This window comes from Spea bombifrons, chromosome 5 (genome assembly GCF_027358695.1).
Source record: "Spea bombifrons isolate aSpeBom1 chromosome 5, aSpeBom1.2.pri, whole genome shotgun sequence".
Lineage (NCBI taxonomy): Eukaryota > Metazoa > Chordata > Amphibia > Anura > Pelobatidae > Spea > Spea bombifrons.
This window is the reverse complement of record NC_071091.1, coordinates 104204730-104222029: the sequence shown is the minus strand read 5'-3', so window position 1 is coordinate 104222029 and position 17300 is coordinate 104204730. Positions and strand designations below refer to the sequence as shown.

General features: G+C 40.4%; 1 protein-coding gene across 2 annotated transcripts in view; it reads right to left on the bottom strand.

The window, feature by feature from the left end:
* Positions 1–3260: 3260 nt before the first annotated feature.
* PHF20L1 (PHD finger protein 20 like 1) overlaps positions 3261–17300 on the bottom strand; it is a 34141-nt gene continuing 20101 nt past the window's right edge. The window contains exons 10-21 of one of the 2 annotated variants that reach the window (XM_053466209.1): positions 16465–16611; positions 15299–15493; positions 11863–12072; positions 10508–10558; positions 10081–10179; positions 9028–9192; positions 8391–8572; positions 7650–7749; positions 6245–6440; positions 5591–5936; positions 4922–5075; positions 3261–4245 (exon numbers count right to left, since the gene is read on the bottom strand). In XM_053466209.1, coding sequence (XP_053322184.1) covers positions 4103–4245; positions 4922–5075; positions 5591–5936; positions 6245–6440; positions 7650–7749; positions 8391–8572; positions 9028–9192; positions 10081–10179; positions 10508–10558; positions 11863–12072; positions 15299–15493; positions 16465–16611 — 1988 coding nt within the window. In that variant the 3' untranslated portion in view covers positions 3261–4102. Of the gene's footprint in view, positions 4246–4921; positions 5076–5590; positions 5937–6244; positions 6441–7649; positions 7750–8390; positions 8573–9027; positions 9193–10080; positions 10180–10507; positions 10559–11862; positions 12073–15298; positions 15494–16464; positions 16612–17300 lie in introns of those variants that run through there. The other variant, XM_053466210.1, reaches the window with a different exon arrangement.

The window sequence follows — 17300 nt, the reverse complement described above, 5'->3', positions numbered from 1 at the left end:
TTGCTTACCTGCCGTAGCCTCCATTTGGTCCTATACTCGGCACTGAGCACCCTCCTGAGATGGAGCAGCACGTTATGCTACTCCACAGGATAGACGGGATTAGAAAATGAGTGTTCCAATCCACTGCCTGCGCATGCGCTGAAATCCTAGTAAAGTAAATGGGATTAGTGGCAGCCAAAATTTGGAATGTTCTTTTAAGACATCATCCTACGGCCTTGGGTTAAATAATGTAATTGTCTCAATCTTGTATCTGACCAGAGGGGACCCTCTTACTAATGGAAGCCTAGGACTTCATCAGCAATGCCATAAAGCAATCAGCTCAGTGTGGTGTATGAGAAGTTACCCAAAATACCACAAGACTGACAACAATGGCGGCCTTCAGATAGATGTATTATTGGAGCCAAATGAAATAAAGCCCATGGTGCAATACTGTATGAGTTTTTAATACCTAAAGTAGGACACATACACACAAACACACACACACTACTCTGACCCGCCGAGAGTGGACAACAGAGCAATGCTCTCTCACTGCTCCCGCCAGGACTGCTCGTTTTGGCTCACAATCAGTAAAAATCTGTAATTCCTGATAACAACTAATCACTTAGGCTAGGTTTCCACTTGGTTTTTTTTTTTGCTAAAAACGCCCATAAAAACGCCAATTCAGCCACACGGCGTTTTTTTTGTGAAAAAACGCTGCAGCCAGATGTTAGCTGTTCTTCAATAGGAAATCGCACAATGCCATATCCACTTGGCGTTTTTTTGTTTGGCGTTTTTTCAGTCCTCTTTGGCGTTTTTCTGCTTTTTTGGGCTCTGTGGCAGTTTTTCAAAATCGCAGCATGTTGACACTGGCGTTTTTTGCAAGGAAATCTTGGCGTTTTTCTCCAATAGAAGTCTATGGGAGAGAAAAAACGCCATGAAAAAGCCATGTGGGTTTTTTGCCTTGGCGGTTTTTATGGCGTTTTTTTCCACAGTTACAATGCTGGATGGACCCAGTATCTGTGTGTCCTACGAGAAATAGGCTGGAAACAAACAGTTTCACACAAAACAAAGTCCTGGACTGGTTCATATTGAATTTTACACCATTGGGAACAAACATGCCATTACAAACAAACATACCCGACGCATCAACTGGATCCTGCGTGCCAAAAGCAACAGCAAACAATTTGCACCATCATTTGGGGCCAATCTTCCTAGAGGAGCAGACATTCGGAATAAAGCATGCCTTACAAATCACAGAAAAGAGACAAAAGGGTCCGCTGGGGCGTTTAAGTAGAACTCTACCAAGGAAATGACATCAGGAGGGGGCAGATACTTGCCATTTATCCTAATCCCTTTTAGCTGGGTGAAACTTCTAACTTGTAAAGGCTAGAAAAACTGCCTAAGGTCAAAAAAGCAATTTCCACAGAAAGGCTAAAACGCCAGAAAAAACTCCAGAAAAAAACGCCAAAACGCAGGTAAATGCAGTGGCAGTTTTCTTGGCGTTTTTCATCAAGAAAAAAACGCAGGACAAAAACCCAAGTGGAAACCTAGCCTTACAGAGACTGGGGCAACAGTGAGTAACCAATGTCTTCTAAAGAAGCCAATTTTTCTTTTTTTGTTTTTTTCCCCCCACTTTAGCAGCACGAGATCTGGTAACATCAAAGCAACTGCTCCAATAAAAAAATAAAATAAAAACAAAATGCTGAATCTGCTAAAATAATTTGAAAGAATAAATGTGATATGTCGGGGTTGAAGACAATAATGCAGAAGAAGGCTGTAGCAATAATAGTTTTAATAAAACCATTTTACATACAGTATCATACATATACAACAGTGTAAGATCAAATTTACACACACTTGAATGTACAAGGGCCCTGCACTTAATGCGAAATTTACATTCCTGGCTATCGTCTAAATAAAGCGGCCGAGGTCATGAAACAAACACTTTTTTTTTTTTTATGGATGCGGGGTTTAGGAACACAGAAAACCTGAACACAAGATGAATAGATTTGAGAGTTGTATTTTTTTTTTTTTTTTTTAGGTTTTAGAAAAAAACATCCTGTGGAAAAAAAAATATATATATTTTTATTAATATTATTAAAGCATTGAAGTCTGGTAGCCAAGGAAAAAAAAAAAAAAAAATTATATATAATTTTCATGAAACATTTTCAGATATTCAGTTCTGGCTGGGATTAAGATGTTTTAATAAAGACTAGATTTTCAATACTTTATTTCAAATATTCATAGGCACGCATTTTATATACAAAGTAGCCAACTTTGCAAATACTTTTATTATTTGGGTCTGGAAATAAAACCTCCTTCCTAAAATGTGGAAGTTTAAATGAAGCCAACAAAAATGTTATTTAAGCAGATAAGTAAAAGCGTGATCCAAAACAAAAACCTGAATGTTAATAATTCTTTGAATTTTACCAAATGTCTGAAAAAACAGCACTTTAAAAATTATTGGCACTTCATTTCTGACCGTAGGTTGCAGAATAGTCGAAACAAAGAATAAATCATCGTGTTTTATACACGTACTGGTGTTAATTATTTTGTTAGATCGTAAAACTCCAAAGAATAAAACTAAGTTTTTGCTGCAAGGCATCCATAAATAAAATTGTGGAAATCTCACCCCCCCAAAAAAAAACCTAAAAAAAAATAAGTGAAGTAACAAATACTGTATATATGTAAAAATAAAAAAAATAAAAAAATTACGTAACAAAGAGGCACACAAGGTTAACCCCTTAAGGACAATGGGCGGTTCCTAAACCCATTGAAAACAATGGGGCTTTTTCATTAAGGGGTTAAAACAAAAAAGCTTTTGTTTTCCAATATATGTAACTGTATGTTATAGGTTACTTTATTCAAAATACAAATTTCAGTATTTTTTTTTTTAAAACATGCCTAGCCCCCCAAATTTCTAATTATTTTACAATTAGAGTGTACGTGTTAAACCAGCACCATTTCTTTTTTTGCATTTCAATGCCGTGCCTTTGGTTATGGACAGTTTATTTGAGATAATTATATACCAATAGGGAAATTACAAGAAAAAGTACAAAAAAAATACCAATAAACAATCAAAACTCTATTTTCATGGCTAAAAGGTTAGTGGTTGCACGGTTAGAATGTCCGTCTTCCTCATACCTGCTGAGGTTGCTACACGCGCACATGAAAAGTGAGGATCCCGTGCTGAATTACTGCGGGCAAATTAACAAACACATATATACACGTCTATTTAAACACTGCAAAGTGGCTATAAAAACAAAAAATATATATATATATTTTTAAAGATCAGCCAGTATTTTGGGTGCGCTGAAAGCACCGTAGCAGGGGATATTTCGGTTGCCTACAGTAGTCCATTTGGCACATTCATTTTCTATACCACATGCCTCCATATTAAAATATAAATGCTCCATAAAGCAGTTTTATTTCAGCTGCATCGAGTCTACAATATTTATATATTTCTTTAAGTTCGTGTCCTTTTGTGCAGTAGAGACAATATGCATTTTTTGGTGTTTGCAGGTAAAATACTCAGGAATACGCCGACTTCAGGTATACGGAGAACACTTTTTTTTTTGTTGCATCAATTGAATGAAAAAAAAAAAGAAAAGAAAAAAAAATACCTTGTGTTGCCCGACTTTTTTTAAAAAGCTGGTAATCCGAATATAATTAATGTCACCTCTTTCTGTTTTAAAAAACTTACTTCTTTTTATTGGTTGCAAAAGAATTCTAGAAACATTAACAGGGTTTCTCTGCGGTGTCGCTTTAATATGGTTTTATTAGCATATGGTTTGTTACAAAGGGAAGCTGGTGTGTTCTGGAGAGAGTATCAGTGTCAGTAGATGCGTTTAAGGAGTTGCTTCAGGAATCGCGGCTGTCCTCTGTCCGGAGCGTGTGTACTTCTACCGGCTAAAAGGTCACGATCTACTAAACCTGGCTTCACCAAGTAACAGAGGCCTCATATTCTCTTCAATGGTTTGAAGGATTTATTAATAATCCTTTCAAAGGATCAATGCTAATAATATATATATTATATATATATATATATACACATAAAACCTGTACATATGTTCTTTTCTTTGTATCCTAAGTAACAAAATATTGCCGCCAATCTTCTTTTTTGTCATACGGAGCACAGGGTAGCTATTTGCTGCACTTTGCCCATGTCCACTAAAAGCTGTTTGATCCGTCTCTTAAGCTGGGGCAATCGCGCAAGGGGGTCTGGGGGCTCCAGTTCTCCTGTGAAATCCAGCCAGCTCTCTAGGACTTGGGAAGAGACAAATAATAAAAAAAAATATTAGAAGAAAAAAATATATATATAATATTTCAATAAAATGAACAGATTTACAATAACGTGGGACTAAGGAAGCCAATAATTAATCATCAAGCGTATAGGTCCCTTAGGTCTGTGTGGCAAAATAGAATAAGTCGGTAAAACCTTAAATATAGATTTACACGTTACCCTTGTCAAATTCTAGGCTCTTGTGACTACTGGAGCGATACTACAGAAAGAATGCATTCGTTTGACTTTTTGGTCTCTTCTGATCTCACCAGTGCACATCGTAGCTTTAATTACACTGTTACAAATGTTTAAATTTTCCTTCAAATAAGGGTAAAAAATAATAAGACAAAAAAAAAAATTTGAGTTACTTTCTTGTGTCCTGAACCTGCAGTATTTTGGTAGGAGGTAACAAAATTGATATTGGCACATTGCAGTCTTGCGCTCTCCACCTAATGTATCGGTTTGTCTTAGTCTGTCAATTCCCGTCTTGTCAGACCCCTTGAATATATGTATTGTATTAAGCACCGCATACATTGTTGGCGCTATATAAATAACAAATAATAATAAAATTGCAAAGTAAGACCACTGAAACAGCTTCCGCTGGCGTCAAGAGTTTTCGGAACCCAACAACAGGTACATGATTGGATAATGTTGCCATACCATCGACTTCCTTTTCGATGAGGTCCATCCTGCTGGTCACTTCGTTTTGGACATTCTCTACATGGGTCAGGAGATTTAGCTGCCATTGTAGATGAGGCTCCATCTGCTCTTCGGTCCCGATTTTCTCGTGGATTGGATTCTCTTCCACTGGATTCTAAGACAAAAGACAAGATATATAATGAAAAAAAGTACAAGGGCAGTGTTAGGCATAATACAAGGAGAATTTACGGACAGAAAATCATTTAAAGTTCTATCGTAAGCCACCAATCACTTAAGCTTTTCTTATAAAAAGTGAAAATATATGTCACTTGTAGGCATCCTGGAAATCTCTGAGGAGTCCAGTTCGTTAAGAAATCTTTGTCTAACAGATTAGAAGTATCACAGAAACACGATGATAGCCGTCTTACGTTTTCCAACGCAAAAAACGTACTTGAACATTGTCTATATTCTAGACATTTGAGATGCTCCTTCAATATATTTAAGGTATAGCTGAGTGCCTGCCATGTACTTTACTGTACAAGAACAGAAATCATTAGTCCGTATTCATATACTTTATATAAAAATGAAGTATGACACTGGAAATGAAGGTTTGAAGGGATGAAGTCTACTCCGTCCACTAACCAGTTGCTTTGTACAGTAATAATGAGGCCATACAGTAATTCGGCTCACCTGCTCGTTCCTCCGAACCATGCTTGCTGGATCCAATGCGCTTTTCCTACTGACCGTCTGGAGTTCATGTTTCCCAGTGTCGACGCACATGCCATCGTCGTCGTCTGAGACAGCGGCGTTGTTTAACAACCTGCATCCACTTTCGTAGGCCTGGGGTTTCTGGTAACTGTGCTCACTAGTTATGTACGTGTCTTCTGTCTTACCAGGGACATTAGCAGGAGCTTTGTTTTTCACACATGGTCTCTCGGATGGATTCACAGAGTCGCCCGAAGGCAGTGCTCGCTTGTCCACTTCTTTTGGCATCCCTGAACGCGCCCACAGAGGAAGGTCTGGGTGGTCTTTGTTCCTTCAAATTACAGAAAAACAGTGTTAAAAATAAATAAAAAGGTGTAAGTAGGAACTCATGGGGTTCACTTACAAAGAACGTGTCTGTCCATAATCAGTTGGTGGACCGTCATAATTGTATTATAATCAAGTGCTGTGTAAGCAAAATAAATAGTATGGCTAAGCTGAAATAGTAAAGGTCTATATAGCCATTGAAGAGATCTGAAACAAGAAGCATCCCCCTAAAGCATCTCTTAGCTTATCAAGCAGTCCGATTTTTTTTAACGCACACTTTAGTAAATAAATTACTAACTGGAAATATCGGCTTACTTTAAAATGCCGATCTTGAGCTGAAGTCCGTGCAGAATTTCCGTCACCCCGTACACATCGGCTAGTAGATGGTGAGTGGATACAATCTTTTTGGCGTTAATATAAGAGTAGTTTTCGTTTATAAAGGACAGACCACACAAGTGGCCCTTATTAAACCAATCTTTATCATATCTGTACTTTGCGCTCCACCTCTGACCTGTAAAAGGTAAACCAGTACATTAACAACAATGGAGCAGACCCTGGTGTAATAAGTAAAATAAACTGGCTGGGCGAACCCTTCCCAATTGTAGTGTGAGCGGTCGGCATCCGTTCCAAGCCGGAAAACAAACTAAAGCTGAGGAAAACCTCAGATGACCAGAATCACACGTGCCAGGGTTTAAATCCATTCCAAGAGTCCTTCTTCATTCATTCATGAGTAAGAGCTAAGGCTCGAGATGCCTACTTGTATACTATTTCCCCAAACTTAGCATGGAGTTATTACACAATAAATGGAATTAATGAAGGTCTCTTGGATTTGATTTAAACAATGGGAAGTGTGAGTAAAAACGGATGCTTACACACACTTTGAAATCCGGTTTGGACTACATCACCCATAGTGCTCACCGGTTTGCAGCTAGTGTGCCAGATATCGGCCAGCCGTGTGTTCCATTTTCATTAAGAATAGATATACCGTATTTCCCCATGAGTAAATTAATATGTGTGTGTGTGATATTGAATGGATGTGTAAGTAGGAGGGGGGGCAGGGCACAGGGAGGCTGAAAGTGATGTGCATGTACTGGCTGTCTGGGCATGATATGAGTGTGATTGATGTTAGCTGCTAGCAATTGTTAGCAATCACACTCCTATCATGCTCAGGCAGCCAGTACATGCTAGACTCTGGGCATGATAGGAGCGTTCTGTTCATGAACCTTTCTTGGAAGCTCTAGATTGCTTCTGGGATAGGATCACCCTCCTATCATGCCCAGGTTGCAGCATGTACTGATTGCCTGAGCATGATAGGAGTGTAATTGCTAACAATTGCTAGCAGCTAACACCAATCACACTCATATCATGCCCAGGAAGCCAGTACAATAACTTTATGCAATACAAATTTAAAGTGCGTCTTATACATGGGGAAATACGGTATATCATAGTGCACCACCTTCTGTGTTGCAAGGTACGAAATCTTAACACTTTGTCATTGATTTCTAAAAAACATGACGGCTGTCCCTTTAATTCACTTATTTTGCAATTCTAACATTGTATTTTACAGATCTGCCAATTAACATATCAGCCTCAGCCCCCTAATGAAAGTCCTGGCATTCTCTTTCCAGAAAGACAAGAGTTTAAGCACTAAGAGGACCTTTAAGATACCTGCTCATGGTAAGTACACATAACACAGCTTCATTCTGCAGTCTGTGCTCACCTGGTGGGTTGCTGCAGACATAGCAGATATACTGCTCGGGGATACTGTCTTCCACAAGGCCCATACACGCACTGTGTTGCCAGCACAGACACTCTTCACACTGAAACACCAGAGAATTCAGCATCAGTATACACCATGAAAGCGAAAAGATGGAAAACACATTGACAAAAACCTGGTTTTCTCTCATTTTGTTCCAATAAACTCCCTTTATCTGCAGACCTGGAGGCCGCTATTGTTGTCAGTCATGTGATATTTTGGGTGACTTTCCCGGCTCAAACACCACACTGAGCTGATGTTTTACAGCAATGCTAATGAAGTCCACTCCTCCATAGACTTTCATTAGTCCATCTGGGATTAAGACTGAGTCATTCTATTGTTTCCCACAGGCAGTATGATAAGGAGTCGGGGTGTTTGTCTAGTAGATTGGGGATCAGATAACTCATACAAATGGCTACTACGCAGCTGCCTGAAAACATCATATTATTGGGCAAAAACTAAAGCTCCAGAACATTTTTGAAAACTACCAATAAACAAATGCAGATATTCCCCTTTAAAGCATCATATATTGATACACAAAGATAGTTTCTGGGCTACATTCTGAAGAGAATTCTTCAGGCAACAATAAAAAAAAAAACCAAAACCAAATATAAAACTTTGTGTGACATCAACAATATGATACATTAGTACTTATATTACTACAAGAGAGAATGAACATTCAAAACCCAAACTTGCGTCCCTCACCTGAATCATGAAACCATTCTCCTCATCCATTTCACAAATACATCTCACAATTTCATTGATGGCTTCTTCCTCATCCTGAGAGTCGTCAAAATTAATCGAATCAAAGTCCTGATGGTACTCATCGCCGCTAAGGATCAAACTTTCGGTTGAAGAGTCGCCTAGAAACTCCATGTCGGAAAGATCTAGACGAAGCAGGAACAGTAATAGGTTAGAGAAACCTGCCTTTTACTCACCCATCATGTTCCCTTCTGATCACTCAAGCTCTTAAACTGGCAAATACAGCTCCCACTGTGTTGCCATGGTTACCTACGTCCCACAACTAACGCACGTTATAGAGGGACACGTTTACTAAACACAACTTGTAAAGCTCTAGAAGGCTGAGTACATCAGGAGCCGTCTTTTGTCCTCAAAACCAAATGGACGGCTCTAGACAAATCCAGAGCTTAAAGCCTTATGTAAGGAGGCACCATGACACCTTTAAGTAGGGCTGAGCTCGTCCTGTTTAACGCATAGTAAATATTGGGAGATTTCTTGAATTGGGTAATGCTTAATAAAGCCAAGGAAGCTCCCACTGCTTTAGTGAATAAACTGGTTGGTATATTCTTAGTGTAGAAAAAAGACGTAGAATCACACTTACTTTCTCCAGTCAAATCGATAGACAGGATGGCGCAGGGGAATTGGAACGTGCTATTTTTTACGGTTAGCGGATTCCGCAAAGATAAAGCGCCAGAGGACGACCGCGTTGACGGAGAGGTCCCATGATCCGGAAAGTCCAATGAGCTGTCTTCGTAATCTGAATAGTCTACAAGCCACATAAAGAAAGGATATTTGCAAAAGTTAATCAAAAATGTAAAAAAACAAAAAACAAAGATCACCCGTGCATTATTTATTCTGGTGGATTAACCCCTTAGCATTTAATCCATGCTACCAAGATGACCGGAGGGGAGTATTGGATGCAGGTAGAAGTACTCGACCAGGCACATCTCCTGCAAGGCATTTAGCTAAGGGGTTCGGAAAAGGACAAATGCATATGGAGCGCTTCCGCAGAACCCCTCTATGCGTTTGGTCCCTGGAAATGTTCATGTTATCCGGTTACACACAGCTATCATGTGTGTTAAAGATCATGTGATGGCCAGAGAGTCCCTTTAAGGCTATGAACATGTGTGCAAATTTCTGCCAGAGCGCATCTAATGAGATCCCCTGGGTTGTCTGCTATACACACATTATATATATATGCACACTTTTGATAAGTTTTTATTTATGATTTTATATTTTTAAAGCATTTTGTATACTCTTGCAACTTTGTAGGTATTTTTAACGTTCTATCGGTGGGTACAAAATTTACTGATAGAGTCTGATTAAGTGAATGAGGAGATTTAGGAAGCCGTGAAAGACTTGAGAAGGTATTACTTTGGTCTGTTATTGCACGGAGCTCATTATGTATTTGTATCTTGATACGCAGCACTTAGAAATGGAACTGTTTAGCTCATCTAAGGAAATGGGCCACATTGGGCCCTCTTTATTTTGTTTGTTAGTCCAAATTGTTGTGTCCCAGTTACCCATTGCACAGCACTGACGAATATGATGGTGCTATATGAACCAAGAAAATTGAGGGTCGATACAAATAACATTCTGCTCTATTCTCAAGCCAGACACGTAGGAGAAAGCCAACAACTTATGAACACATTACCTTGCTGTCTGCTCTTCTTCTTTTTCTTCTTCTTCTTTTTTTGCTTGGCTTTGGAGTGGTCTTTCTCTTTTCGATCTTTATCCCGTTCTTTCTTCTTGCCTAGGAATAAATCTGACGATTTCATTTTTGCTCCCAGTAAAACATAAAAGTAGCTATTGTTATTTAATAAAGTCTTAGCGCCAGATAAAGACATTGCAATATGGTTTACTCTACAATATAGGCAGTGTTCCTCGAGTGCCCTGCTTTAGCAGGTACCTTAGAATGTATCCCACGTTGCCTTGTGGTTAATTCTAGTACAGCAATCAGGTATTAGGGGGGATGAATACACTTGCGCTTCCCAAAGACACTTGTCTAAAACCCCCCAACCCCCCCCACCAAAAAAACCAACACAAAGTGAACTCCACTTCTCAGGAATTCCTTTCCATACCCAAAGATGATGTTTTCTCTTCCTTTATTTTCTTTTCTGGTTTTACAACTCCTGTTAATTATAAAGAAAAAGAAAAAAGAAACAATAAATCTTTTATCACAGAGATATCATGGCTCCCATACACTACACCAGCTACTTTTAATAATACCGCATGTGCTCGATTATAAGACGACCCCCCAAAATGTGAACATTAATTTAGGGGAAAAAAAAGAAAAAGCCTGTACATAAGAATACTCTTATGGAAAATAGGAAAATAGTTTTATTAGTAAATATGAATTCACATGTAAAATTTTTTTTATATTTAATAAAAACTATTATTGACAAAAAAATTTTTTGGTTTTTATTTCCTTTTATTTGCCATCTTGCCCCCATTTATGCACATCTGCCCCCCAGATATGCCTTATACCCCCCTATACACCACCCTGCCTTCCCCCCCCGATGTGCCACTCTGCCTCTCTGATATGCCTTTTAACCCCCTATATGCCACTCTGCCTCCAGAAATCCCTTATATCCCCCATATGCCACTCTTACCACCTCCCCCAGACTTACCAGTGCTTCTCTAGACTTGTGTCCCCTGTGCTTCAGATTCCTTGGTATCTAGTGGGGGCAGCCGGTGGAGGTCTACGCGATGCACACAGACAACCTCCGCTGCTGCTGGCCGGTACTTCCACCGGGCTTCTAAGACTGACCACCGGAAGGTCACGTGCCGGCAGCAGCGGAGGTCGTCTGTACACATCCTGCAAACGTTCACTGGCTGCCAGAGAGGAGGATCCAGGTCCCCTGCGGCGCTGCAGGGATCTGGATCTTAGTCCTGTAGTCAGGATTTTTTTGTCCCTCCCCCACATGGCTTTATCATTCCGTTGAGCACAACACTGAAGGGCATGCTAGACTTTATACTTTACTCAAAACCCAAACTTCTAAGCAGTTTTATTTCGAGGGGTAGTACACCCAGTGCAGCCAGCATGGCCCCTGTTGGGGTGGTACAGCACAGAAACATGGAATTTGCCAGCAGATAATACCCATTCGGCCCGCTTCTCCTGCTCAAAGCTCAATCAATCATTAGTCGCGTGTTTAGATGCCCTCACTGTAGGCTTTGCCACTTCCGCGGGGAGGTTGTTCCACTTATCTGCCACCCCCGGAAGCTGGGCTGTTATGTGAGGTAGCACCCTGCCTGCGCGTAATGAAGAGCATGCACAACAAAACAGTGAACGGAAGCTGGGCCAAGCGAGCGCCAATGTGAGAAGCTGGGAAAGCATACAGATTGCTAGGACTGGGCGAGAAACACACTGCCATCGGCAGCTGCTGGTCGGGAGTCACAAACAGCAGAGAAAGGAAAAAAAAGCAAGGTAGTTTACCAACTTCTGAATGCTTGTCCTTCTCATTGACTTTCTGTATTATTTTTTCCTGCACATTATCAGAGAGTCTGTCTATTCCTAATACAGGAGGCAACGTCTCTGTCCCTTCTGAACTTAAAGAAACAGAAGATTTCTTCTTTTTACTCCCCTTAGCCATCTTCTGGCTGTTTGGCAGCGCCATGTCCACGGGTAAGGCATGGGTCAATGGAGCTGTAACGAGAAGGCAGAGAACCCATTAACACATTACAGGAAATCGTGTTAAGATAACTAGTTCTTTTTTAATTTTTTTTGTATTTTTTTTTATTTCAATACAACCAATGTTAAATCAATTGTTAGTTTGTATGTAAACAAAAAAAAAGTAATCAATACTGTATGATTTTTGTTTTTGCCACATCCAAAACCGTTGATTCGCATGTAACCCACAGTATTAAAAAAAAAAAAAAAAAAAAAAAAAAAAGAAGCAGCACACACCCTCAAACACTAATCTGCAAAAAAAAACCATCTAAAAAAAAATCAGATATGACCCAGAAAAAAAAAAATAAAAAATACTGTTTCATCATAAGTGTCCACATAACAGATAAAAAAAAAAAAAACGATTTACATTAGGAATGACATCATTTCTTGTTTCTAATGGTTTAACTCGGCCCTGGAGAAGCACACAGATTTGTACCTGAAGAAGCAATGTCCTGTGATCTGGGGCGGGTGATCTCCAGAAATACTCCATGGGGATACTTGCTACTCAAAAGGCTGCCTGGATTGTCAGGGTCTATGAAGCCCGAGGTACCCCCCACATATTCCCCATGCTCCTAATGGATTTCACTTTGCCTGGTATAAGAACACCGCAGCGATCGCTTGTATTCCTCCTCCGCTCCGGCATATCCAGGCAACAGCCGACCGCAGTCATCGCCCCTCCTCACCATTTGCTATGAAGCTCAGTTGGAATAAGAGCTATGATTTTAAACGGTCACCGACAAATCATAAAAGGACATTATGTTTCCCTTCGATAACCATTTGTTTGGAAATCTTTGCATTACACGGAATACATCTGCTGCGAAACTACAACTTCCATCACTCCCTAGTTTGATCCAACAAGATAAAGCGTGAGGATAGGGCTAGCCAGGCTTCATGGGGGTTTTCACAATAACAGATAGCGGGCCGACGTGGCTCTGAAAGAGGTTCAGTGGAACCCCAGCGCCAAGAAATCGCCGCACAGCCCTTTCCACAAGGACTTCGTGTATTAAGTCAGAAATGCCTTTCGAACGTCCCTTTGGAGCCTCGGGTGCTCCGACTTCAATCTGATGGCAAAGATCAAAAGCTTAGCAGAGCTGGCCCAAATCACACAAACTGCCCCACCAAAAAATAAAGGCCTTATTACCGACATCATCACGTAGCCAGCCTGTACACTGAATAAACCTACATGGGGGAAACTGGTCATTATTTAGTAGACCTCCCATATTACTCCATGAAGGCCCTGCATCTGATATGTTTAAGAATAAACGATTGCAGCGCTGTACAAACACAGCTCTAAACAATTTTGTGACTTTCGTCATATGCTTTCATATGGTTGACCCTTTAAAAGCGCTCTTGGCACATGAAACGTGGGGGGGGGCAGCAGTGACATCACTACAGGGGAAGAATGGGCACATTTACAATACCACTGGAACTGTGGGTCTTGGAAGAGCAAAGTAAACTTGTCAGGCACATAACAGGTTAACCATCTGGCCACCGATCACTTTGTTGCTAAGCTATTTGTTTCCAAGCAGCCAATAAGATTTCTGGGAGCTGCGTGTCTCATAATTCCATGAATACCCTAGCAACCGGCAGGTAAGGACATTACTTTCTTTCTCTGCATAGGGGGGGGGGGATTAATAATAATAAATACACAGGAAAATAATTTAATATATTAAATGAGGGAGGGGGCAACATGAAATACTATATTTAAATGTACATCAAAATAAATTCAGCTAAGGGATCACAACAATCGGCAGCGAGACGTGTTACAGCAGGACACGTTTATAAGGCCCTAAAGAGGAACTCGCACCATACTTTCACCTCCTTTTGTTATTTCTCTATTGTTGTAAAGAATACATATGTAATATTTCTCACAAAATGTCATATGGTGCTGTTGAAAAAGTATTTGCCCCTTACTGATTTCTTCTATTTTTGCACACTTGCCATATTTAAATATTTCAACTCATTTTAAAAAACAGGACAACAAAAACACAAAATTAAGTTTTTAAACGTAGAGAGAACCCCCCCCAAAAAAACACTATCCAACCCTACCTGGCCCCTATGTGGAAAAAAATATTGCCCCCTTAGTTTATAAGTCAACAAATTAACCAAATGTAATTGATCATCAGGGTAAATTTCAGTAGACGCACCCAGGCCCTGCTGAATCTAAACATCAGTTAAATAGAACGCGTCTCACAGAGAGAAACAGGCCAAAATGTCTCAAAAAGCAGCGCATGATGCCGCGATCTAAAGAAATTCAAGAACAGACGAGAAACAAACTCATTAATATCTATCAGTCTGGAAAGGGTTACAGAGACATTTCTACGGCTCTGGGGCGCCAGCGAGCCGCAGTTATCTACAAATAGAGAAGACGTGGAGACCCTTCCGAGGGGGAACCAAAATTCCTCCCAGAGCGAATAGACGACTCATCCAGGAGGTCACAAAAGAATCCCAGACCAACATGTAAGGAACTTTAAAAGCCTCACTCGCCTCGCTTCAGGTCACTGTTAAGATGAGAGACTGCGCAAAAATGGCATCCATGGGAGAGCCGCAAAACAAATACCACTTTTGGGATAATATTCTAGGAACTGATGAGTCAGAACCTTATGGAAGACACGGGTCCCGTCTCATCTGGCATAAAACCAACACAGCATTCCACAATAAGAACATCATACCAACAGTCACACACGGCGGCGCTGCTCGCGGGATGGTCTGGGGCTGTTTTGCTGCTTCAGGATCTGGGCGATTTGCCATAATTGACGGAACCATAAAGTCCGTAATGGTTGAAAACTAACAGGAATCACAGGGGAAGAAACTGCTCCAATGCCAGAAGCACATGGGTTGTAGCGGCCTAATGGAAGGAAAGCGGGTGTCCCTTGTACTATAGAAGTGACTGAGGATGTCATCATACCCCGAGGATGACATCATATCCTGGAATATTTAACAGCCTCAAGGATGAGAAGGAGACAGATCTCCTTGCTACCTTCTTATCCAAGGAGTCGCAGCCAGTCCCACAGCGAGCTAACCAGCAGCCTAATGGATGCAACCCTCACGCAATGAATGTTACTGTCTGGAAGAAGCCAAAACGACCACTTACAGCACTCGCCTTGCTACGGAAGCATTAAGTAACTACATTTAATTTGTGAGACCTGAGACAAGGGTCAAACTGGGTACCAAAGCAAAACCACAGCTTGTGTTTTTTTACCTGCAGACGTTGAAGCCGTTCTGCCGTCAGCTATGGCTTTGGAAGAATAGGTTATCGTTTGTATGTTTTCCTTCTCTTTACTGGGACAGTCGACGGGGACAGAGGGTTCTGGGATTAAAGGTACTGTCCGTTCCGCGCCGTGACTTAGGTCAAGAGGTTCATGCTTCTCTGGAGACGTATAGGCAACAGCGGGTACTAAACAAAACGGGAGAAACATTACAACGTCACGTTCAGGAGACCAGACACAGAAGACATTTATCTGTTTATGTGGCAACGTTAGGTCAACTAACCAGGGTTTCCTCGGAATCAAAAGGTCAGTCCCTGCTTAACTAAAATCAACAAAATAACCAGATATTTACACACTTCTAAGTATACTCATTGGGTGCAACAGTTTTTATCTCTAAAATTTAAAACAAAATTCTGTCTATAAACAAACCTTTAAGTATGCTTGTTTTCCCCTTAAATAGTTAAAATACAGAGATTAATATTATCGTGAATAATCATGTAAACATGATTGTTTTGAGCTTCTAAGGAGATTGAATACAGGCCGTGGGTGTCGGGTCGATGGTGTTCAGTCATAACATTAGCAGGATTCTTGTTCAGGGTGGGGTGGGGGGGCTAACTTCTAGCTGTAACATAATTGCAAAATGGTTTTCTAACCATCAGTTAGCCTTTTAAACTTAAACTTGGATCAGCGAACACAACGTGCCATTGGAAACACAGGAGTGATGGGAGTGATAAAGGGCCATTGGAACACAGGAGTGATGGGAGTGATAAAGGGCCATTGGAACACAGGAGTGATGGGAGTGATAAAGGGCCTCTGTACGCCTATGAAGAGATTCCATTCAAAATCAGCAGTTTCCAGCTACAATAGTCATTTATAGCATTAACCCCGTGTGTGCTGGATTTCGGATCCATATCATGTTATTTTAATGGACAAAACGTGCCTTTCTTTCAAAAAACGAATTCCCAAGCGACCCTAAACTTTTGAACTGTTAATGCGCGATGCAGCTAGCCACTAGGGTTTGGGTTTATAAGGTGAAACTAGTCGATAGAATATTAATGTGGTCACTGCACAAAATCCAATTGCATCGAGCTCACATCTGGAAGTATTTGGGTTAAGCGGAGACTCCTCCATGTGCCAGACAGGAAGCTCATTTACCTACCCTTGGCTACTGTTACGTCTTGCTCCGGATAGATTTGCATTCCTTTCCCATCACTCAGCGAAGAACAAGGGATCTCGAGACGTTGGGATCTTCTTCGTCGATGATTACGCCCAACAGATCTAGAGGGATTATCGAGGGGCGCCGTACCTATAAAAGAAGATCTTTCAATGATTAAAAAAAAAAAACGCAGCACGCGATTGGCTAAAACGTTAAACCCTTATAGAACGCAAGGGATCGAGTACGAGGAGACAAAATACCTTTTAATGCGTAAATAAACGCAGAACTGGTTGTGTAATTCAGAACCCGGTGTAGTAAAAATCACATTGACCCCCCCCGGCCTAAATTATAATTACCATTCCAAGGTAACTAAATTAAGTGTGGTTAAAGTTAAATAAATCTGGCAGGATTTGGCACTCGGACTGAAGTTGACGTTTTCTAGTAAAACCAGCCAATTACATTCAGACGGATCTTCATTAGGTCGGTGATACTATGGCAACGGGGCTGTTTGGAAATAATATAGTAGGCCTAATGAGCCTGGAAGAACCAAGCGACCCCATTATACATTGATCATTCATTATTATTGCTTGAAAAGTCCCCGTTATACATTATTATTATTATAATTGATTGAAATGGTTCAAATGTTTTTAGATAGGGACCTACTTACCAGCATTGGAGTATTAATGTTACTACCAACACCACTTAATCCTAGCTGGTCGCTCAACTCTAATACGAATGTGTCTAACAGGTTAAGGGGAAAAAGTGGAGCACTAGAATTAAGAATAAGCTGTTGAACTAAAAAGGCATAACGTTTAAAATGTATTAATTATCTTTAAAAA